Source organism: Uranotaenia lowii, chromosome 2, assembly GCF_029784155.1.
Source record: "Uranotaenia lowii strain MFRU-FL chromosome 2, ASM2978415v1, whole genome shotgun sequence".
Classification (NCBI taxonomy): Eukaryota; Metazoa; Arthropoda; class Insecta; order Diptera; family Culicidae; genus Uranotaenia; species Uranotaenia lowii.
Window position 1 is genome coordinate 45944349 of NC_073692.1, and position 21884 is coordinate 45966232.

The 21884-nt window shown below is 37.4% G+C and overlaps 2 protein-coding genes across 3 annotated transcripts in view; one reads left to right on the plus strand and one right to left on the minus strand.

Moving 5' to 3' along the window:
• The first annotated feature begins 406 nt into the window (after nucleotides 1-406).
• Nucleotides 407-3418, plus strand: LOC129741343 (uncharacterized). Its single transcript, XM_055733066.1, has 2 exons — nucleotides 407-447; nucleotides 1525-3418. The coding sequence occupies exons 1-2, from the start codon at nucleotides 407-409 to the stop codon at nucleotides 3416-3418; spliced, it is 1935 nt and encodes a 644-aa protein (XP_055589041.1).
• Nucleotides 3419-14973: 11555 nt separating this feature from the next.
• The window catches only part of LOC129748515 (protein phosphatase 1B-like), a 43983-nt gene continuing 37072 nt past the window's right edge, over nucleotides 14974-21884 (minus strand). The window contains exons 1-2 of one of the 2 annotated variants that reach the window (XM_055743164.1): nucleotides 19020-19170; nucleotides 14974-18951 (exon numbers count right to left, since the gene is read on the minus strand). In XM_055743164.1, the coding sequence (XP_055599139.1) occupies nucleotides 17487-18596 (1110 nt within the window). In that variant the 5' untranslated portion in view covers nucleotides 18597-18951; nucleotides 19020-19170 and the 3' untranslated portion in view covers nucleotides 14974-17486. Of the gene's footprint in view, nucleotides 18952-19019; nucleotides 19171-21884 lie in introns of those variants that run through there. The other variant, XM_055743163.1, reaches the window with a different exon arrangement.

Genomic DNA, 21884 nt, shown 5'->3' on the forward strand with positions numbered 1-21884 from the left:
ACTGAATGTGTACTCACCCACCGCCCTGTTAAAAAAAACCACAGATTTTTTTAAACTCTAATCGATCCTCCGATTACCGAACGACTTTAACGCTGGGTGCCAAGTGAGACTTTTAGCCAGCAAATCCCGGATAATATGAGCTCAGTCGTAGAAGACTCCTTTGACTAGGTCTCAGGGTCGGCCTACGGCTGGGTAATCGGAGGGGAACGCGGACAAAATATACTAGACAAACTGTGGGTTTTCGAACAACAAGAACAACAAAGCAGAATTAAATTACGGAAAAATTACTTTTTATTAAAACGGAAAGAAAACTGCTTTTATACTTTAATTTCTGATTTGTGAAATTTGCTTTTTATTCAAGCTACTGTGTAATGTTGTATGTAGGGTGTGGGTTGGGCTGTGGTCGATGACCGTTGCGGTACGTACCGATGCTTCGATGCTACGATGGTGAGCGCTCACTGCTGGTCGTCTTTCGTTTCGGCGTTCAACTTCCGGATACCAATAGGTCCCCAAAATGGCGGCGGGGATTGGCTGAGGGATCACGCTTCCCGTGAATTACCTTTTGCTGTTTGATGGTGCTGGTCAGGCGTTGACCAGCGGGTAAGGGTTTAAACGGCGTCTTCCTTCCTTGACACAATCAGCGGGCCACGGCAAGACCGTATTGACCGCGCTGAGAAGGGCTCTCCTTTGGAATTAGAGACTCGAGAAGCTTGTCTCGAGTCCCGAGAGATGGGCCTCCTTGACGATTATGGTTCCTTTCTGAACCAGAGGCCAAACGTCCTATTACGGTTAGACGTAGCCCGCTACAAGCGAGCTAGGCCGAATCGTGCGACTGTGACGAAAACGGTGAACAGCAAACACAAGAACTTCGCACAAATAAATAACGATTGTGGGTTCAAAACATCACAAGACTCAACAACACGGAGCTTGGACAATCACGTCTTCATCGCACGAACGCCGGAAGAAATAGGAGGCTGAGTCAACGACTCTTCTTCTTGGGTTTCCGCTCCACATTCTTCTTCCTCACTCCATCTAACTCGTTTGGGCGAGTTATTGTAGATTGCATGCAACCCACATGCAATGTCGACCTTGCGAACTATGTTGCTTGCAGCCTTGCTGCTGATGACACCACACGCCCAACTTAAATCTAACAATCATGTTTTTTGTTAAACCTAACTTCTAAATAATTATAATTATCCCTAAACCTAACTAAATTTTACCAACAAGACGAAAAACGACAGTTTGACAAATATTTTAAAAATAAATTAAAAAAAGCATCTGAGGCATTTGTAACGACGGTTACAAGGGCGAATACGTAGAATGTTCGTTAGTTGGTACCAAAACACGCGTCTCACCACTGAAGTTTTTGACCATTCCTAGATCTGAGCTGCAAGCAGGAGTTCTAGGAGCAAGATTCGCTTCTAGTGTCATCAAGTCTCTATCTATCTCCATTTCGCAACGTTTTTACTGGACTGACTCCAGAAATCTGTTATGCTGGCTCAAATCCGACCATCGTCGATACAGTCAGTTTGTCGGCACGCGCGTGAGTGAAATATTGGAGCTGACCGACATTAGTGAATGGAATTGGGTTCCAACGAAAGACAATGTTTCTGACGACGGAACGAAATGGCGAGGTATTCCTGATATCTCCGAAGACAGCCGATGGTTCAGAGGCCCACCATTTATCTACCAGCCAAGAGAAGAGTGGCCTAAAACTCAATCGACTCTAGGAGCTACCGAAGAAGAACTGCGACCGAGATTGATGCTGCACTACGCTAGCTGCCAACCAATCATTCCAGTTGAAAATTCCTCCAACTGGGTCAAACTGTATCGATCGACTGCTATGTTCTTGAGAGCTGTTCAAAAGTTCATCGTATTCTTGACCATCAAAAGGGAGTCGCAGAAACCATGTGATTTATTACCGCTTAGTCGAGACGAGCTTGTCGCTGCACAAAACCTTCTATATCGCCAAGTCCAAAGTTATGCCTACCCCGAAGAATATGCCTTACTAGAGAAGTCTACAAATACTTGCCTACCGAAACGTAGTTCACTGTTCCGCGTATCACCATTTTTAGATGAACATCAAGTTATGCGCATTCATAATCGCGCAAAAAATTGCCAACACACTGATCTACAATCAAAAAATCCCATAGTTTTGCCACCCACACACCATCTTACCAAACTGATCGCACAGCATTTCCATCAAAATCTACTACACCGTAATCATGAAACCGCTATAAATCGCCTTCGTTTACGTTACCATATCCCAAAATTACGAGTTCTTTTCCGTAGATTGAGAGGTGATTGCCAACAATGTAAAATCGCAAACGCCAAGCCTCAACCACCAGCAATGGGTGATCTCCCCATTTCAAGATTGGCTGCCTTTTGTCGACCGTTCACATATGTAGGCGTAGATTATTTCGGACCGATGATAGTCTCGGTTGGTCGTCGTTCGGAGAAAAGATGGGGCGTGTTAGTAACCTGTCTAACAACCCGAGCAATCTACATCGAGCTTGCTCATTCCTTAACAACAGATTCCTGTATAATGGCCTTGAGGGTCTTCATGGTTCGACGAGGTGTTCCTGCAGCCATCTACAGTGACCGTGGAACGAATTTTATAGGAGCTGCTAAAGAGTTGTCAATTGAGCTCAATAAAATGAATCAGCACAAACTGATAGAAGCAATCGTCTCTCCAGACACCAAGTGGGAATTCAATCCGCCAGCTTCTCCCCACATGGGTGGTTCCTGGGAGAGATTAATCCAGACTGTGAAAAAGAACCTGCAAAACATGACGTTGATGAGACTACCGTCTGATGAAGTTCTACGGTGTGCATTGGCCGAAATTGAAGGAACCGTCAACTCCAGGCCTCTTACGTTTGTTGCATTGGACGACGAAGACTCATCTGTTCTTACGCCGAATCATTTCATCCTTGGATCGTCGGATGGTCTGAAACCTTTAGCCCTATTTGACGATAGTTCGAAGGCGTTGAAGAAATCCTGGCATACCTCTCAGTTGATCGCGAACATTTTCTGGAGACACTGGCTCAACGATTATCTTCCGTGTATTACACGAAGATCTAAGTGGTTCAACCAGATTCGTCCGATTGCCGAAGGAGACATCGTAGTAATTGCGGATCCCAACTCCCCCCGGAATTCGTGGCCTAAAGGTAGAGTCATCGGGACAAGTCATGCCAAAGACGGACAAGTTAGATGGGCCGTCGTTCAAACGGCGCATGGTATATATGAGCGGCCCGCAGTCAAGATCGCGGTACTCGACGTTGGCGTTTCATCTAGAGCATCCCAGGAGGAACCTGTCCGCACTACCAGGGGGACTGTTGCAAGCGCCGTGTCGAATCCCTCGGCCGGTGGCTGTCGATCATCGACATCGAGACGTCAAGAAGTGGAAAACGTCAAATGATCGCGACGGAAGCAAAGAGGAGAGAATAGTTTTCGGATTGGCAAAGGTTCAGCAATTAACGTGTCTAGTTTATAAAATTTACATTCTTCTATATTTCAAAGCTATCTGCATTAAAGTTTATATTCGTTAAGGTTAGTGTAGGAAATATTGGTAGTTAATAATATTGATGATGATATAATTAGTTAATGTCACTGTGTGAGCATAGACGATTATTAATATTAAAACAAAATGGGGAATGTTATTTTACAGTGTGAACGGTTTAGACCTCACTAAAGAAAGAGAGCAAGTGCTCTTTGAGAACTCAAAGAATGTTCACGGGACGAGAGAGTGGGAGAAGCCAAGTCGTGCGTGGCCGCGTGGCGCGTGTTTCTTCACGTCTGCAGTTAGTAGAAAGATGTAATGAAGTACGGATGTACGCAGATCGTCAAAGCGGAAACTAAAAATTTGAAAAGAAAAAAATGGCTTCTGGACGCGTTGGTTTTAGCATGCTGAAAAAAAAGGTCTGATCAGTCACGACAATGGCGCAGTAAGTAGGTCCTACGGTTTTCTCTGCAGAAAAAATACATCATCCTTTCATCCCTAGACATTCAATGAAAAGCTACGGGATTTTAATCGCATTTTCAGTGTTGTTATGACTTAATGTGTGAAACAGAACTCTTTGCAGGCTAGTGACCAAATAATAATAGTAAAAGAAAATGCTGATGTTTCAATGTCGAATGAATTTAGCTCGTTTAAAAAATGTGTTGATTATAATTCAGATTTCCATGTGGTTATAAATGTATAATTGGATAGATAATTCATCCCGAGTTCTCTAAAGGTAAATTGAAGTTTTTTTAAAGTAATATTAGCAATGATCTGCACCAAATCATTAAACACACTTCTCACAATAATTTATTAGAATTTTCAATAAGATACTGAACTGAAAATAATTTAAAAAAAAACATAGTGCCGTTGCGTTGAGGAAAGTCCGGGAAAAGGTGATGCATTACAGAATAAAACTTGGCATAAACTACTTGCGGGTTAACAAAGGTCCTACAAGGCGAAGCTATTTGAAACTAGTTTCTAATCAAAGTCGCGGTGGGGAGTAGACTGTACTTTAAAATTTTTATATTACAGAATAATATTTAGAACAGAGTTCATAAAGCTTGGCTATTCCAAAGAAAATTTAACAAAAATATTGTTGATCCTGTTGAGTAGAAGAGTTCTCAAAGGGTTACACAAGAAAAAAAAAGATAAAATAAAATTTTAAGTTTTTAGGATTTATGAAAGTCCCGAAGGAGAAACGAATTGAAAGTCCCATTGTGAAACATAAAGTCCTCAAAAGGGATGATCATAAAGCTTGAATTAAGTCATAATGGAATAATGGAAGTCTTGAATGAAAAAGTAAAAATGATAAAAAAGATCCGTTGAGGTGCAGAAGGTCTTGAAAGGGTTAATCTCATAACACGAATTTAGTATTATGTCCTTAAGGGTTAACAAAAGTCCCAAAAAAAAAAAGGAAAAACGATATTGAAAAAGCCCCGATTTGGAGCCCCGATTTGGAAAAAAAAATTTAAACAAAAGCTTGAATTATTAATAAAGGGTTAATAAAAGTCCTTAAAGGAAAACGGTATAAAAAAAAGTCCCCTTGAGGTTTTTAAAAGTTTCAAAAGGTTTATTATATATGAATTATAAATTAAGTCTTCATGGGCTACTTTCATTAGCGATTAAGATTTCAGGAGGTGTTAAGAGGTGTTGAAAGTCCTCAAAGGGTAAGGGTTAAAGTAAGTCCCGTAAAAGAAAAACGATTATAAGTAAAGTCCCGTTGAGGTGTTGAAAGTCCTCAAAGGGTTAATCATAAAGCTTATAAATTATAAATTAAGTCATCATGGGTTAATGAAAGTCCCGAAAATGAAAAACGATTTGAAAAAAAAATTAAAGTCCCGTTGAGGTGGAGAAAGTCCTCAAAGGGTAAGGGTTAATGAAAGTCCCGAAAATGAAAAACGATTAAAAAAAAAAAAATTAAAGTCCCGTTGAGGTGTTGAAAGTCCTCAAAGGGTAAGGGTTAATGAAAGTTCCGTAAAAGAAAAACGATTAAAAGTAAAGTCCCGTTGAGGTGTTGAAAGTCCTCAAAGGGTTAATCATAACGCTCATAAATTATAAATTAAGTCCTCATGGGTTAATGAAAGTCCCGAAAATGAAAAATGATTTGAAAAAAAATTAAAGTCCCGTTGAGGTGGAGAAAGTCTTAAAAGGGTAAAGGTTAATGAAAGTCCCGAAAATGAAAAACGATTTAAAAAAAAAAAAATTAAAGTCCCGTTGAGGTGGAGAAAGTCCTCAAAGGGTAAGGGTTAAAAGTCCAAAAGTCTTGGAAGGGTTGAAAGATACAAAATATAAATATACATAAGTCCACTGGAAAGCATAAAAGTCCTAAAAGATAGAATAATAGCTATTAAATGAAATTTAGAAAAAAGGCGTATGATGGTAAACGTTAAAAAAAAAAAACTCAACAGAATCTCAGCTGCAAGGATCATATTGGAATAATAGAACATAACAATTTTTATAGATGTGTGGTATGTTAATAATTACCGTTCCAAACAGAAATTATATTATTATGAAAAACCGTGGTTGCCCGTACCCTGGGTTCCCATGGGTCACGGCGGCGGTGTGCATGCTTGTGATAATGATGGTTTACTATCATTGTCCTGAGAGGGTCGTTGCACACATCTTGTCAAGCATGGATCATAATATGACTCAAATTAGAAGGCGTGCTGGACACCTTTATTTAAATTAAATTAGCGGTAGGCTCAATGGTGTCCCAAATTTTCATGATCCATGCTGATAAGATGAATGGGAGTTGAAACACTTGCCCTCCCTTCCGTTGAACAATGGGAAAATTTTGTAGTGAAAATATCACATTTTATCGACATAAAGTGATACTTTTCAATAGGGCATAATCTGTTTGGTAAGGTAGTTAGCTAGTTTAGTTTCATAGAATTAGGATGTTTCAAGTATTGCTAGGTTAGGTATAGGTAATGGTATTCGTCTCCCCAATGCTCTAGAAAGTGTGCATTTGCGGTTTATGAATTTCGTTGGCTTATTCTTAAATCAAGCATTTTACAAGAACTAGGGGCTCATTGGACGGGAATGCTGTTTTGACAAATATGATATTTCAGTTTGTAATACACTTTCGACATTTGTTTTTATTTATTTATTTAGTTTTGGTAGATTTATACATTTTTCGGTTAGGATTGAAATTCATAAATCGAAGTTTAAAATAGAAAATATGATTTCGATAAGCAAGTATGAGTAGATAGTTCAGATCATTTATTTCGGGCATTTAAAAACAGGCACACGGTTTATTTGAATTGAACCCCTATCGTGTAGATTGAGTATTAAAGTTTGTTTGAGAAGTTGACCACAATTAGTGATAAGGTTTTAAAGAACAGCACTGTTATTTTCCTGTTCCGTTGATAAGTTGATGATATTAATAAATCTATTGCTATTTAACCTTATAGTTCATTGTTGATGAGTTTAAGAGACACCTTTTCTAGATTCTGTTTTTATGATATCCTAATTGAGTTATCGAATAACCATGTAGTCGCGTAGAATCAATCACTTGAATATATTTTTTACTTAACAAATCTATGATTATTTCTAAATCAAACTAGGAAGAATCCAAATTTATGGAAACGAGTAAGGTAGATGACAGGTAGGGAAAATTCAACTACGGTAAGATAGTGAACCCTTCTGACAATGATATCGAGGCGTTAGCATATGATATCATATTATTTGATACCATACTGCTATTGCTCGGTTGAATTGAAGGTTGGGTTAACTCGAAGTTCATATGGGGCCCACCAACCGTCCTAGTCCGTCGAGCACTATCTTAACGCTTCCCCTAAACTGGTGCTTCAGAACCCTCGGGCTCTGTTGCCGCTATCCTTTTCTAAACTATACTACTCTCATTTAAAATTTTCCTCTTCTGTCCCCCGTTCTGTTTTTCCTTTCCGGGTCAGCCAGGCGCTCATAAACCCATAAATAAAAAAAAAAAAAAAAAAAGAAAAACCGTGGTTGCCGGAATAATTTATTTTATTAAAAAATAGAGCTATGGGAATGACGTTTATTTTCTATATTAAAGATTCTAGGTTAAAGATTAAAACAAAGATTGTTTATAGTAAATTATTGAGTTTGTATTATTCCTAAATGTAAAAAAAACGAATGGATATTTAAATAATAGTACCATTATGATGCAAAACTTCTCTTAAGGTCGATACAAATCTTTAAATGTGGGTACAGGGGATACGTGAAACAAGTAATTAAATTAAGTAAAACGTTTGAAAAGTTATAACGGTCCCAAAGGTTTACCAAGTCTTAGATGAAGACGGAAATTAATAATAGTCCTAAAAAAAAAATAGAATAAAAGGTAACAGGTAGTGTCTATTAACAATTACGATTGAAGAATGGATGTTTCTTATAAGGTTATTCTATTGACTATGGTTCAGGATATTTGAACAAGATTGAAAGAATAATAAATTCAGAATCTTTGACAAACAAGACCATGCTTGTTTTTTTTTAAACAAGCTTTGTTTTTGGTTTCAAAGTGATGTAACAAAAAAAAACAAGGTATGTAATTGAATAGTCCAGTTATGGTGAGAAAAAGCCTTTAAAGATATAAATAAGTTGGTAAAAAACTAAAGGAATCGCTTTATTACGCCAGGACAATTTTCGAATATCCCTAAATATACGAGCGTGATTTAGCAAGATCAAGCAAATTTGCTAGAATTTCTTAGATTCATTATTTTATTTAAATTTCTCTCAAATTTTCAAATTTTTCTTGAAAAACGGATCATGAGTTTGAGGGAGTATACCGAAATATTACATCAATTTTAAAATTAGCAAATAATGGCAAAAAAAAACAAGTTTTTATGAGAACTACGTATGTTCATCTATAAAATGAATCAGCGGAATTTAAAAAAAAAAAATAAGGTTACATTATTGGATTGTTAGTTTCAGATCAAAAAGTATATTGCTTATAACTCAAATTCCATTCATAACCCAATCCAGAGATAAAACTTTAAGGGATTTTTAATTGGTACGAACGTTCGTGTAACGAGAGGTAGGATTAAGAAGAAAAAAATGAAATACATAAATAAATCCATCAATAAGACTGACTGTTTTAAAATTTATGTAATGGTGTCATGAAATGACGAATTCGGTTGTTACGATATAAAACAAAAACAAAAGTCGCAAAAAGAAGTCGCACCTTATTGCTAATATCATATTTGGTTCAAGTGTTGACACTGAAGATGGAAAATGATGTTATTTTTGTATTTAAAAATCGAATTTTATATTTACCGGTTTTAAGAGAGGATTTTGATGATAAGTAATCTCCAGGTTGAGGTTTCCCTCAGATGATTGTGCAAAAATATTTCTAAGATTTCAGGCGTAATAAAAAATATTAGTTGCAAGGACCATATTGAATTCGCATAACATACTAATTACTATCATTATAGCTTTGGGATAGTAATTACCGATTTATATCGAGGGTATATTTTGTAAGAAGAATGAATAAAAGTCTGTGGTGTAAAGAATTGTATAATGTATTCTGAATTAGTAATTGTATGAATTCTCAAAGGAAAACCTTATCAAGGAGATAATGTAAAATATGGTATAGTCGATTTTAATTTCAGTTACGAAGGGCTTCATATGGTTATGATGAAATTTTAGTAGATTAAAACAGCACCATTTTTGATTAGAGACGGTTTTAAATTGTGTTGAACTCAGCTCGGACCGTTTAGGAGTTAAAGAGAAATGTGTGAGCTGGCGTAACGATATCTTTCATTGGCTATTCAACCATTTCGAGAGCAAAACCCAGAAGATCTGGACGCAATCAAAGATTCCGAAGCCAAGAGAAGGGCCCTGTTGATACATAACAAAAAGTGCTGGAGAAAATGATTCGTCATCGCTGGCAGAAACACAGAGAAACTTACCTCAACCGACGATATCGTCGCAGTTACGAACTGCTGGATGCATTGCGGAGGCCATCGACTAAGTAAGAGGAAGCTGGTTGAAATAGTTGACACTGATTCCCACAGCAAACAGCTGGTCAAGGACTCTGATTATATTTTTCCATTTTTTTGAATGGTTTCATAGGTGCTTCATAACATGGACAATCAGAACCAAGTAGAAGTTGTGATTCCTGAGTTTTACCCGAATAATTAAGCGACATTCGAATTCATTCATTAGCCACAGTATAGGATCCATGATTTTTCTAGTGGTGTTGAAAAAAACTTCCTTTTGTATATCTTCGTTTAAAAAACAAACTCAGAACAGCTCGTGTGATCTTAACGGCAAAGGAAATAATTGGTCCTCTGGAAGACTGATCGTGCTTCATGTATAAAGAATATCTAGAACGATTATTAAAACTTTAGTAAAAAAAAACATTATATCGTTATGTTAAGAGTAATTTTCTAATCAATATCTTCTCGTTATAATCACCTTGTGATATTCTCGAACAAACAAATTGATTTAGCCTGACATTTAACAGTGAACAAGCGGATACTGTTCTAGAAATCAAATTTTCACAACTACACAGGATATCTGTACCAACACGTGAAAAGGATGTATCTCCATAAATGGCGAATCGAGAAAAACGCGTTTGAAAAAAATACAACCTATTTTAAATCGCTAATTAAAAATCACTTGAAATTTTTACTTTTTATGAAAGACAAACGAATTTAAGAAACATCCTCTACATGTTAGAATAGAGGGATATCAATTTTCATGAAAAAACAACGCGCTATCGTAGATAGAACCTAGCTCACGTAATATTTTGTCTCCCTTGTTTATACACCCTTTGCTATTTTCTCATTTCTAGCTTCAGTTTTAAGCTCGCGTTCATTTGCAACTATATTTTTATGTTGAATAAAGTGTTAAATCTTTACCAACACATAAAAAGGATCAATCTCCATATATGGCGTATCAAGAAAATGCGTTTGAATAAAATAAAATCTATTTTAAATCCTTAATTAAGAATCAATTGAAATTTTTGCTTTTTATGCAAGACAAACGATTTTAAGAAGCAGATAGCAGAGAACTATGTGTTAGAATAGAGGAATATCAATTATCGTGAAAAACAACGCGCTATCGTAGATAGAACTTTTCTCACGTAATATTTTTTCTAACCTGTTTATACACCCTTTGCTATTTTCGTATTTTTAGCTCTAGTTATAAGCTCGAATTCATTTGTAACTATGTTTTTATGTTGAATAAAGAGTCAAATTGATTATTTTGAGTTTGTTTGCGGAGTAGTAGCGAAAAAAATTTCCGGAGTAAAGGGTGTATATCAACGTGATGGCAGTTCTGGTTTGAGAATGTTTATAGATCCTTTACTCAAATTGAGTTTTTAATGTAACGGAATAATATTTTCTGAAAAGGGTTTTACCGTTAAGTAGTGCAAATGTTGGCCTATCATGAGGTACTGAAATTGGTTTTTGTTTACTTTTGGAGATAGATCCTTTTCACGTGTTGGTACAGATATAATATTTCAGAAATACACTTTTTAACAACTTCAAGCAAACGAAGGAGTTTTACGTTTCCTTGTTTTGCTCCAGATATTTGTGAATCAGCGATTACCATCAGGTTCAGGGATGCCAAATAAATATCGAATAACTAACTAGGAACAAAATGTTTGTCAAAATATCCGCAACCTGAAACTTTCAGAGCTTTTTGTTAAAAATAGACAAAAAAAACGAAGATTCAAAGCTAGAATGATTATAAGATGTTAATCTATGTAAATTACATAGTGATATCAAGTTTCGTGCTGAATCAGGTCATGATTATTTTTTTATAATTCTGTAATGGAAACTTACGTTTACGTTCCAAGAATCAAAACTCGTTTTAAGGAACAAAACTCGTTTTTTTGTTGACAGGCAGTTATGATTATTGTTCGGCATCAAAGGCCAAATCAGTTAACGGCTAGTGGCGTTCTTGTAAATACTACTCACGTATATAGTTTTGCGATTGTGATAAATCGAGCAATGTTAAAAAAGGCCTTAAAATAACAAATGGTAACGTCTCAGTTACATAACGTTACAAAGTTTTTAATTTAGCTTATTTAAATTACAAGCGATATTGTGGCACGATTAATCAGTTTTAAATCATTACTGAATGTCAAAACCATTATAATCAAAATTAATTATGGGCGAATTACGAATGTAATTTTTTTTAGAGCAGTATAAAGCATAAAAGTTTTTGCAGTGTTTTAATAATTCAAAATGAAATTTAATAATCCTATACAATATAAACGTGGCATCTCTAGTTTTGTTTTCTTTATATACGCACGTTCTAGTTACACTGATAGTTTATTTCACACAAAATTGATTCCATTTAGGTATTAAGATTTGATGGGTATTGTAGTAATGTTAAGTTCTGATTCAGAAGCAAATATTTGCCATCGTTTTAAAAGAGTATAACCTTTAATTACACAGTTTCAATCCTGTACAATGAGAGCGATTATTTTATACCTAATAGAATGCAATAAAAATAATATTGAGAGCGGTTGTCATTCTACATGTAGAAGTATTTAAAGTTTTGTATTTGAAAACTTATTCCGATATTAAACATGATGTAGACATTATTCCGTAGATGAATGAGAATGGTTCTAAATAATTGATGTAGATCGTACTTGTAAACATGTTTAAAAACTTTCAAACAAACATATTATGGAAATATTTTTCCGAAAAATGAATATTGTGGATCGAATGACTGACATATGTTAGCTACTCTTTAATTTCCATTTACTTTTTTTTTAAATTAATTCCTATTCCACCTACAATAATCCGAAAGACAAAAAAAAATGTATAAATAGAAAATTTAGCATCGATAAAAGGTTTTTATCATTTTCGGGTTCTCCATTTTTGGAGCATGTGTGGAAATAACTCAGCAGTTCGACAGTCCATTTAAGGACAACCCGCATAAATCAGTATTATACAGTGACTACGTTAATCAGTTTTATAAAATATTTAGAAAATATTCTTTATTTCAAAAGGGTGATAATCTGATAATGTAAGAAGTTTTTAAGAGTAAGAAAAAAATAATAAAAATATTTGAACCTTTGAAGAATTTTAGAATACAAATATTTATAACAGTGTTTGAAATAATATCTGAAGTACCGATTATATTTCAAAATTCAATATTGTTTCCTAAACAGAGGTTGAGGAAACAATAGTAGGGGTGAAGGCGAATGTAGGAAATATTGGTAGTTAATAATATTGATGATGATATAATTAGTTAATGTCACTGTGTGAGCATAGACGATTATTAATATTAAAACAAAATGGGGAATGTTATTTTACAGTGTGAACGGTTTAGACCTCACTAAAGAAAGAGAGCAAGTGCTCTTTGAGAACTCAAAGAATGTTCACGGGACGAGAGAGTGGGAGAAGCCAAGTCGTGCGTGGCCGCGTGGCGCGTGTTTCTTCACGTCTGCAGTTAGTAGAAAGATGTAATGAAGTACGGATGTACGCAGATCGTCAGAGCGGAAACTAAAAATTTGAAAAGAAAAAAATGGCTTCTGGACGCGTTGGTTTTAGCATGCTGAAAAAAAAGGTCTGATCAGTCACGACAGTTAGTACATTTAAATCATAAACTGCTCCAAATTTATGATTATATTCATTCGTTATATCGATTAGACCGAGGCTGCGAGAGGAGTTATAAAGTTCAGGATAGTTGTGCATAGTGGTTATCACTTCACGATACGGTGAGCCATAGTTTGAATGATTATTTTGCATCGTAATACTAAGTTTATTAATCCAAATAGGACCCTTTACATCCCGAGTCGATGGGAAAAAACTTATGAAAGGAACATAAATGAACACTAAATGTAAGTTTGGACTGATTGTTAAAATTTCTAAAACTAACCTTCAACATATTTCCGCAGGAGAATTTTAATCGTCCTGTAATAAACCGATTACAAATTCCAGAAGAACGTTCTTTCATTCCCAAGTTGGCTTCAATCAACAGTATAAGAACTGCGGGTGCTAACCAAGGAATAGGTCATCAGTGAAAACAAAACAAAACATCTTTCATTTAGTAATAAAACACCAACTCTATTTTTCTGTTTGTCCATTTACTAAGTTTGTATAAGGGTATGTTTCTCTCTTCTTATCTCATCATCTGTATCTGCGTTATGTGTGGAATCCATTAATAAATACCAGAGTTTTCTTCTTCTGTTATATATGTTTTGTTTCTGTGTAGTTTGTTTCGATATTATCAAAGATGGAATCATTTTTTTAATGATGGTTTTTTTTCTGAGTCGTAATGTCTGTTCACATTGACACTAAAGCAGTTTTCCTCGTTTTTTTCCTTCTTGCTTTCCATTTAATTTATTGAATCTCGGTTTATCTTTTTTTACACCCCATTTCATCAGACAACAAAGCCCACAGCTATAAACCTACTCGATGAAATATTTTTTGAAACTTTTCTTTTTTTTCTCTTTAAGTAGGTGAACCGAATTTTTTTCTCTTAATCCAAAGCTTAACTGCTACTCAATGGAAAATATAACAACCGAAATTCATACACATGTACGTACACTAACCTAGGCTGGGTTCGTTTCGACTTTCTCAACTTTGTTTGCCCCCTAATGGTAAACGCGACCAAAAAAACGGAAGATTATGAACTCTCTTAATGTATGTAGTTACCTATTCACATATTGTTTGTTTGTATTTTTTTTTTGTTTCAATTTTCTGATAACGTGTTGTTACATATGCTAATGAATTACTTACGCGCAATTTAACTGATGTCAATTTTGTTTTTCCGAAGTTTGTAGAGCTATCCGGATTTGATAGATGCTAGTACAATAATGCGTAGCCTAAAGTTTAATTTCAAGCCGTCCGTCGATCAAACTTAAGTTTAGCAACCATCGCTGTCTGGAGTTATCTACAGCGTGATAATTGGCCGGAGAAATCTCACGTCGTCTCGAGATGTTTCAACGGAACGAAAAAAAAAAGTTTTTAAATTTTTTAAAAGCATTTGGATGAACTTTCACTTCAGCTTCAAACATAACATTTGTGGTAACTGATTGAATTTTAAATAATAAAAAAATGAATCAGAAAGAAAAATCTACGAAAGTTCTTGTTAGCGGTTGAAAGTTCTCATGCTGTTCATAACAGACTTAACTGAAAAACAGTACAGTTTGAAGCCTCGAAATGTTTCTTAAAAGAAAGGCTTTCTGTCTAGGTACGAAATGTTCGGAATCCTCAGATGATTAAAGTTTTTTTTTACACAATCTTTGTCATGATTCATCATAAACGGTAGCGTTGCATTGTTTTAGAGATAAATATTTGAAAAAAAAAAACTAAACGTGTGATTACCTGTTTTTCCTGGGAAAACTTCGAGTCACTCGTCTTATGTTATTCAAGAATTTTCAGGAAACTTATCATCTCAAATGCATTCAAACAAATGAAAAAAAAACTACCAGTGACTTCACGATATGGTGTAATTTCCCTACGGTCTAATATTTTCTGTACTTATAGCTTTCGTGACGTTGTCAGTTCAAAGTATTGTTGAGAATGTAACGAATGAAATGTTTCTAGTTGATCTTTTCTTTTTTTTTTTTTTCGTGGAAAGCTACCAAACGACATGATGAGTAACGATTGCTGATGTTTAAAAGGTTGATTTTTCTCTTGCTGTCCTGCCTGTCGTACTTTGTTGTTGTATTTCATATTTTAACACAAGCTAGGTAATAACATATTTTCATTACACATCGATTACTGGTTTGTGTTGTTGAATCATTTCCAAAGGGTTTGACCTACAACAAGACATCGACCAGTAAGTCAAGCGCAGGTTTAAACAGTTGTGTTGATACGGAGCGGTTTTTGTCTACACATATTACCGGTGCATGATTTCGAACGCGAATCGATGCCACTGGAGTGAGTGTGGTGGTTTGTTCCTCACTTGTGGAAGTTTTATGTTGTGTCCAGTCAAGGTACATGAAGGTCTTCGTGGAACATTTTTTTGAATATCTCATTGAAAAAAAATCAACGACTCTGCCTAAATACTTTTTATCAATTATTTCGTTGGCTATAAGCAGTAGAAATACAAGAATAAATTAAAAAAAAAAAATAAAAAACACACAAATTTGGAATGTTTAGATGCCATGTTGAAATCAGCATTTCTTAGATTAAATAAGATTTTACCAGAATATTGAAAAGCTTATTTTCAAGAATCGATTGCTACCTAAACCGTTATGAATAAGAGTCTCAGAGTTTTAGTATCCTTCATAAGAAACTACTCTCGGGAGCCACCAAATTTCCATGGATTCAAAAGTAGGGAAAAATGGAATAAAATCACAATATTTCTAATTCCAATTTGTTCACACGCCTTGCTGGGGAAGATTAATAGTCCGATTAATAATAAAATTAAAAAAAAAGAAACCTTCATGTACCGTTGACTCACTCGTTAGTAGCTCTTTAAACTACTCAAGTCTCAGAGGAGGAATGTTCCGAATATTTGTATACTATCATGAGTGTTTGATTTCGGATTTCGAAACGAATGTAACGGTTTTCTACCAATGAAAAACATTTCTCTAGTATAAACACATAGAGCACAAAAGAAAAATTCCAGTTCGATTATTTTGAAAGGAGCATAATTTTTTATTCTTAACTCAAAACTTCAGATCACAGTTGATTGGTTTAAATAATTGTAATAAGTATCTCATGTCATTCATCCGCACAACGACAACGCCATTTGAAAGACTCAGACGTTCAGCGTGAAGTGTAGGCTCACTCACGCCAAAAGACGCCACATTCGAAGATACTTACTGCGGGGAACACCTTTCGCCTGGAAGAATCACAGAATGCAAGCGAAAAAACACTGTTAAACATTTGTGTTGAGTGTTGAGCAGCAGCAGCACAATGTTCTACGAGAAACACTGAAGAAGGCGCGAATAAGATGATAGGTTGATCCCCTCTTGTGTCGTGGAAATCTACGTCTACGTCGACGGTGCTTTCGATGAATTGATAAATTACAAATATTGCGCAACGTCTGAACACAAACAAGTGATGTGCATAAACAATGTGGAATGATGTTTTCAGAATAAAGTTCGTTCGAGTTTTGCCAAGGCATTCTATTTCGTCAGTTTGAAATCTTAAAACAAGGCTTCAACGACTGATTGCTTTGGCAATTATACTTTTATATAAATGTACCTAACTTTAAGACTTTTGCATGAAGTGAACATATGATTTTGTTTCAGAAATGGATAATAATTTACAATTATGTCAGACTCCCGTTAGTTACTTTTAAAATTTTCAAATTTCTCAACTGATAATGGTATTCTTGCTGTGGAATTAACGTATGATCCAATATTTCAATTCAATCGACAACTGTTACATCCGTTTCGAAAAACTCCAAACGCCACACGGTTGGTGCAGCTAACAACCACACTCCTCTAATCATTTTCAACTGTGACTTCTTTCATACCCACGGTCGGCTTTGCAACGATATTGATACGGCATTTATTTGCTATACAAATTGTGTAATTTCTATTGAACGAGTTTTGGTTGCTTGTATTGTTATTATTATTGATTTTTCGCATTTCTTCCTTCAGATTCCAATTCTCGATTACTGTTTATTTTTTATTTGCTTTCTTCCTTTCTTTTTTTTTGTACACAAGCCATTTACTTAGATGTGTCGTATTCTTTTTTATCTCGCGCGCGATGAAATAAAAACGATGGCTGAACTTAAAATTTGATTATGATTTTCTTTTTTACTAGTATATAAGGTATGTTTGTTTGTTTTTAACTTAAATTTAAATAGTTTTGAACCACCCCAGAAAACTTGGCGTTCCCCAATTCCCACTTAGTCTCACATACACTCTGCTCTCGCTTGGTTTTTCTGTTTTTGTTTAATCTTCTGATTTTTTTTGTTTGCTTTGTCTCGCCTATACATGCATATGATTTTTTGTTATTTCTGCTAAAAACTCATCGTCGTCGTTGGTGGCGAGCCGGCCATCCCGGTGTTCCCGCCGTAACGAATCCAGGCACGCCCCAGCGATCCTTCGCGATACCCAGAATCGTTTGCCAATGTCTCAATAGCTACCCACCTCACAGGTTTCCGCTAGCTTCGGGCACAGTTCCTTGAACACGGCCGACACAAACGAGCACTTGGCCTCGATTCCGCCACCCGGTGGCAGCTCTGGAATGTCTTCGTCGCCGAGCCGCTTCAGCAGCAAACCGTACTCAACGTTGGCACCCATATCGGTGACGATGTCCTCGATCTTTTTGCGCAGTATTGCTTCGAGCTTCTCCTCCTTTTTGATGGCCTCCTCCGACGGTGTCGGCGCGCCCGGGAATGCTATGATGATTATGCTCATATTGTCTCGACTGCCCTTGTGCAGGCAGGTGTCGATGACCTGGTTGGCAATGTCCTCTAGGCAGTCGGTGATCTGCATCCGACTGTGAACGAACTGGCAGAGATTGGCATTGCTCATGACATCCCACACGCCATCGCAAGCCAGCACCAGGAACTCGTCTGCGGGATCGCGGTCTTGGCAGAAGATTTCCGGTTCCGGTGAAACGAGCTGCTCGCATTGACCCAGGTGGTTCACGTTTTTGAAATCGTAATCCCCCAGGGCACGGGAGACAGCCAGGCTTCCGTTTACCCTCTGGATCATGACCGAACCGCCAGCGTTCTGAATGCGTTGCTTCTCTCCCGGTAAAATCGGTTTGTGATCCTGCGTGCTAAAGATTGGTGTCGAATTGCGGCAGAGCACTGCTCGCGAATCACCACAATTTGCTATGTACACGTTTTTGGACGAGATGAACGCACAGACGGCCGTTGTGCCGGATTTGTCTGCACCGGAGGCCAGCTCCGGGATGTCTCGCATTGACTGGTCCAGCTTGAGAAAGCCGGAATAGATTCCTTTTGTAATTTCGTTATTGCTAAATTCCTGTGTTCGTATGATCGACTGGAGTAAATTCTTCGCACAGTGATCTGCTACCTTGTGCCCCGCGTGGCCATCAAACACCGCAAAATAGTTCCAATTCTCCATGCCGTCTCCCAGACCCGTTTTGGCAAAATGTGCATCCTCCATCTCACAGCGCCATCCCTGCATTGATCCGACTCCGTATTTCAACCCATTTCCCTCACCATGCTCGTTGTGCTTGGCCGTCAAAGGTTTCTCCAGAAAGGCGCCCATCCTGAAATCGTCGAAATCGCTGTCGACTTCGTGGCAAACCTAGCAGCAGTTCTTGAACTATCTGCTTCTCTCACACAGTAATCAACATTGAACCACGGTGGCCCAACAATAATAAGAACGATTTCACTAATCTTCTCAAAGGTGGAGCGTTTGTGGCCAGGTATATGGTACACTCTGCACACGTCGTCGTTGCCCGCTTGGTCCTGTGGTTATCACTCTTCTGTACCGTAAACCACGCGCGTCTCACAGCTGATGAGAGCTGACAGCTTGCCTCGAATGAAAAGTACCGGGCCAATATCTATCTCTCAAGTCCCTTGCGGCTCGCGCGCTGCTGCTACTGGTGGTTCCCGATAATCTGAAACGAAATACAAAAACGAAACACGTTTTAGTAGAGGTTCACATTTACCATTTTTCGGGTATTACTGATAACGCGGTTGTAATCTCTCGCGCTGGCTAATCTCGACCGATAATTGGCACTGGGCCGCGGGAGAAGAGCGCGTAGGTATCTATGTACTACGCGATAGGGCGGAGCGAGGCGCAACGGGGAACCCAGAAATAGAAATGATCTCAGCAGAGCACTGAGAGGCCTAATAAATTACACACCGTCGTCACAATGAGCATTGTCGGTCGCGTACGTATTTACGTTCGTATGTAAGTAGGTACGACGGTACAAACCGGCAACGAACGATATCACATCTGAAACCGAACCGAACCGAAACGATTAAGTGTACTGTTGTTGTGATCTTGGCAATTGATGCTCCTTGTCGTCTGGCAGTGCCAATATTCTACCGGTTACAACAATTGCATAAACCACAACCACCATTCCATCTGCACGGTTCCGCGGTGTGATTTGCGGTAGTAGTTAGATAGACATCCCCGCGCTATCCCATTTGCTTTTACATCACAATTGCAAATATGCCTACAGATACAGACTGCAAAAAAAAATTATCGCCAAAGATAACAACAACAGTCGGGCAGCCTGAGAGAGAGCTAGTGTGATTATTTTTAAGCAGCTTTCGTATACTTAGATGATAAATAGTAAGCAGTTCCTTCTACCGGGGACGAACCCGAGTCGGTCGGTCGGTGATATGATGAATGAACTTAGGTGATGTACCTGCCTCATCGTCGTGTTGTTTTGTGGGTGCTTTTCGATTAAGCCCACTTTGTCTTGGTCTCGTCGATTGTTCAGTTAAGTTTTCCTGCATCATCAACAAATGGATGCGTGAATTTTCGATCGACCGGAAACTATAGCAGACCCAGTCAATAGTCTTCTGCTGCTGCTGGGATGGTGTCACGTGATTGAAGTGGGATTTCCCTGATGTTAGATCATGCGAATGACGAATGCGTTCGTTGTCATCTTGCGGGGGAAGGAAATAGCTTGAATTTTTTTACTCTAATGTTAGTATTTGTGCTTTCTTCCACCCCGCGAAGCTCATATCATAGTCGAACGTGAATGAAGTGTGTTTGATATTTTACTTATTGTCAATTTATCGCTCGTCTTAACTGTAGGAAAGGTAAAGGGTAATAAACACGTGTGATTTTTCTCCAACATCTGTGCTCGCTTCATAGTTGTCGAAAAGCTTGATTCTGGTGTCATAGGTAACGAATTCATGAAAGTTTAAGTTTGATTTATGGTATCTTTACATGATTCATAGTTTGTTTTCCTCCCGCGTAGTTTAACACTAAAACTACCGTTATACGTTGTTCTTTTCGTTGATGTGCAATTAAAAACTGGATAATGACTTTCAGGGTAGCAACGGGTATAAGAATAGTGTTCCGACAAAAAATGAGTTTTTTACAGCTCTTCTTTGTTAAACAGAATGCAAAAAACAAAGTATGGATCATCTTATTCACGATATAGGGAAAATAATTTAGGTAAACCCAAGGTAGTGTGTTGGGTCCCTTGTTATTTATCTTGTACATCAATGACATGAAAAAATGTTTACAGTACGGTCGTCTCAAACTATTTGCGGATGACTCAGTCTTCTACTGGAGCGGTAATGATTTAGAACTCGTTATACAAGAAGCTAATGCGGATTTAAAAAATATGGCTAATTTTTTGAAATACAGAAAGTTGTGTCTGAATCTTACTAAAACCAACTGGATGGTTATTGGAAATCGCAACGCTGAAGCTGGTTCTAATCTGTTTATCGATGGATGTGCAATCGAAAGAGTACACCAAGTTAAATAGTTAGGAGTACAAATACATGAAAAGCTGAATTTCGTAGCTCATTCGAATTTAACGTGTATGCGCATCGGAGGTCTTTTTTTCCACGCGTAAAGAAAATTTGAATTTTTAAATCGATTAGTCGGAAAAAGTGTTCTACTGTATAAATTATCGAGAACTATCGGCGTGTGGTAATCGTGAACGAGTTTCGGGAAGTATTAGAGGAGCAAATTGTGATCAATTGTGAAAATTGGTGCGGGAGCGAAAGGACGCTTTAGTTCGTATGCGAAAGTGAGGTTAAGCTATGGCTGGCGATACGCAGCATCCGGATCCGCCGGATTTGAATACGAGACCGACTGGTGCGATTAGGAAAATTATCCAGGAAACGATAATGGAGGAAGGAGCAAGTGCGACGGAGCTGGTTAGCAAAAAACGAGAATTTTCGAATTTCAATTACACGGTTACGGATTCCGGACCGTATCGAGTATTTTTCGAGATACGCAATGGGTCAAACGAAAAAACATCTCAAATTAATAAATTTGCTTTGGGAAGTGCCTTGAGGAAAATGAGCCCCTTCAAAAATTTCGTCATTGACATGAAATATGTTAGTCGGCAGAAAATTATAGTGTTTCTGAGCAGCTACAACAAAGCAAATAGTCTTGTCGAAGAAATCAACAAATTGGGTGGCGAGTACAAAGCCTACATACCAAAGCATTTGGTATGTATTACGGGAATTGTGACTGGGATACCAACTAACTTGGATGTTGGCGAGATAAAGGAAGACACGGAAAGTGATGTTCCGATCCTAGATATAGATCGAATGCACAGAGGTAAGGAAAAAATACCTATTAATAAAATTCGCATAACTTTTCGAGCCCAGCAGTTGCCAGACGCTGTCAGAATCTTTGGGTGCCCTGCCAAGGTTAGGCCATTTACTCCAAGCGTATTATTATGTCAAAAATGTCTGAGATTTGGCCACAACACCCAGAACTGTAGGGGAGCCAAACGATGCGACAAATGCGCGGAACAGCATGATAATAAAGAAGACTTCGAAAATTGCCATAATCCGATCAAGTGTGCAAACTGTCGTAGTTTGGGACACAGTTCTACTGACATAGCCT

Excerpts from the sequence above, each read along its gene's own strand:
- LOC129741343 (XM_055733066.1), top strand. The coding sequence starts at position 407 with ATGACCGTTGCGGTACGTACCGATGCTTCGATGCTACGATG. Across the intron at positions 448-1,524 it reads GATGCTTCGATGCTACGATG|TCAGTTTGTCGGCACGCGCG; the intron begins GTGAGCGCTCAC and ends TCGTCGATACAG.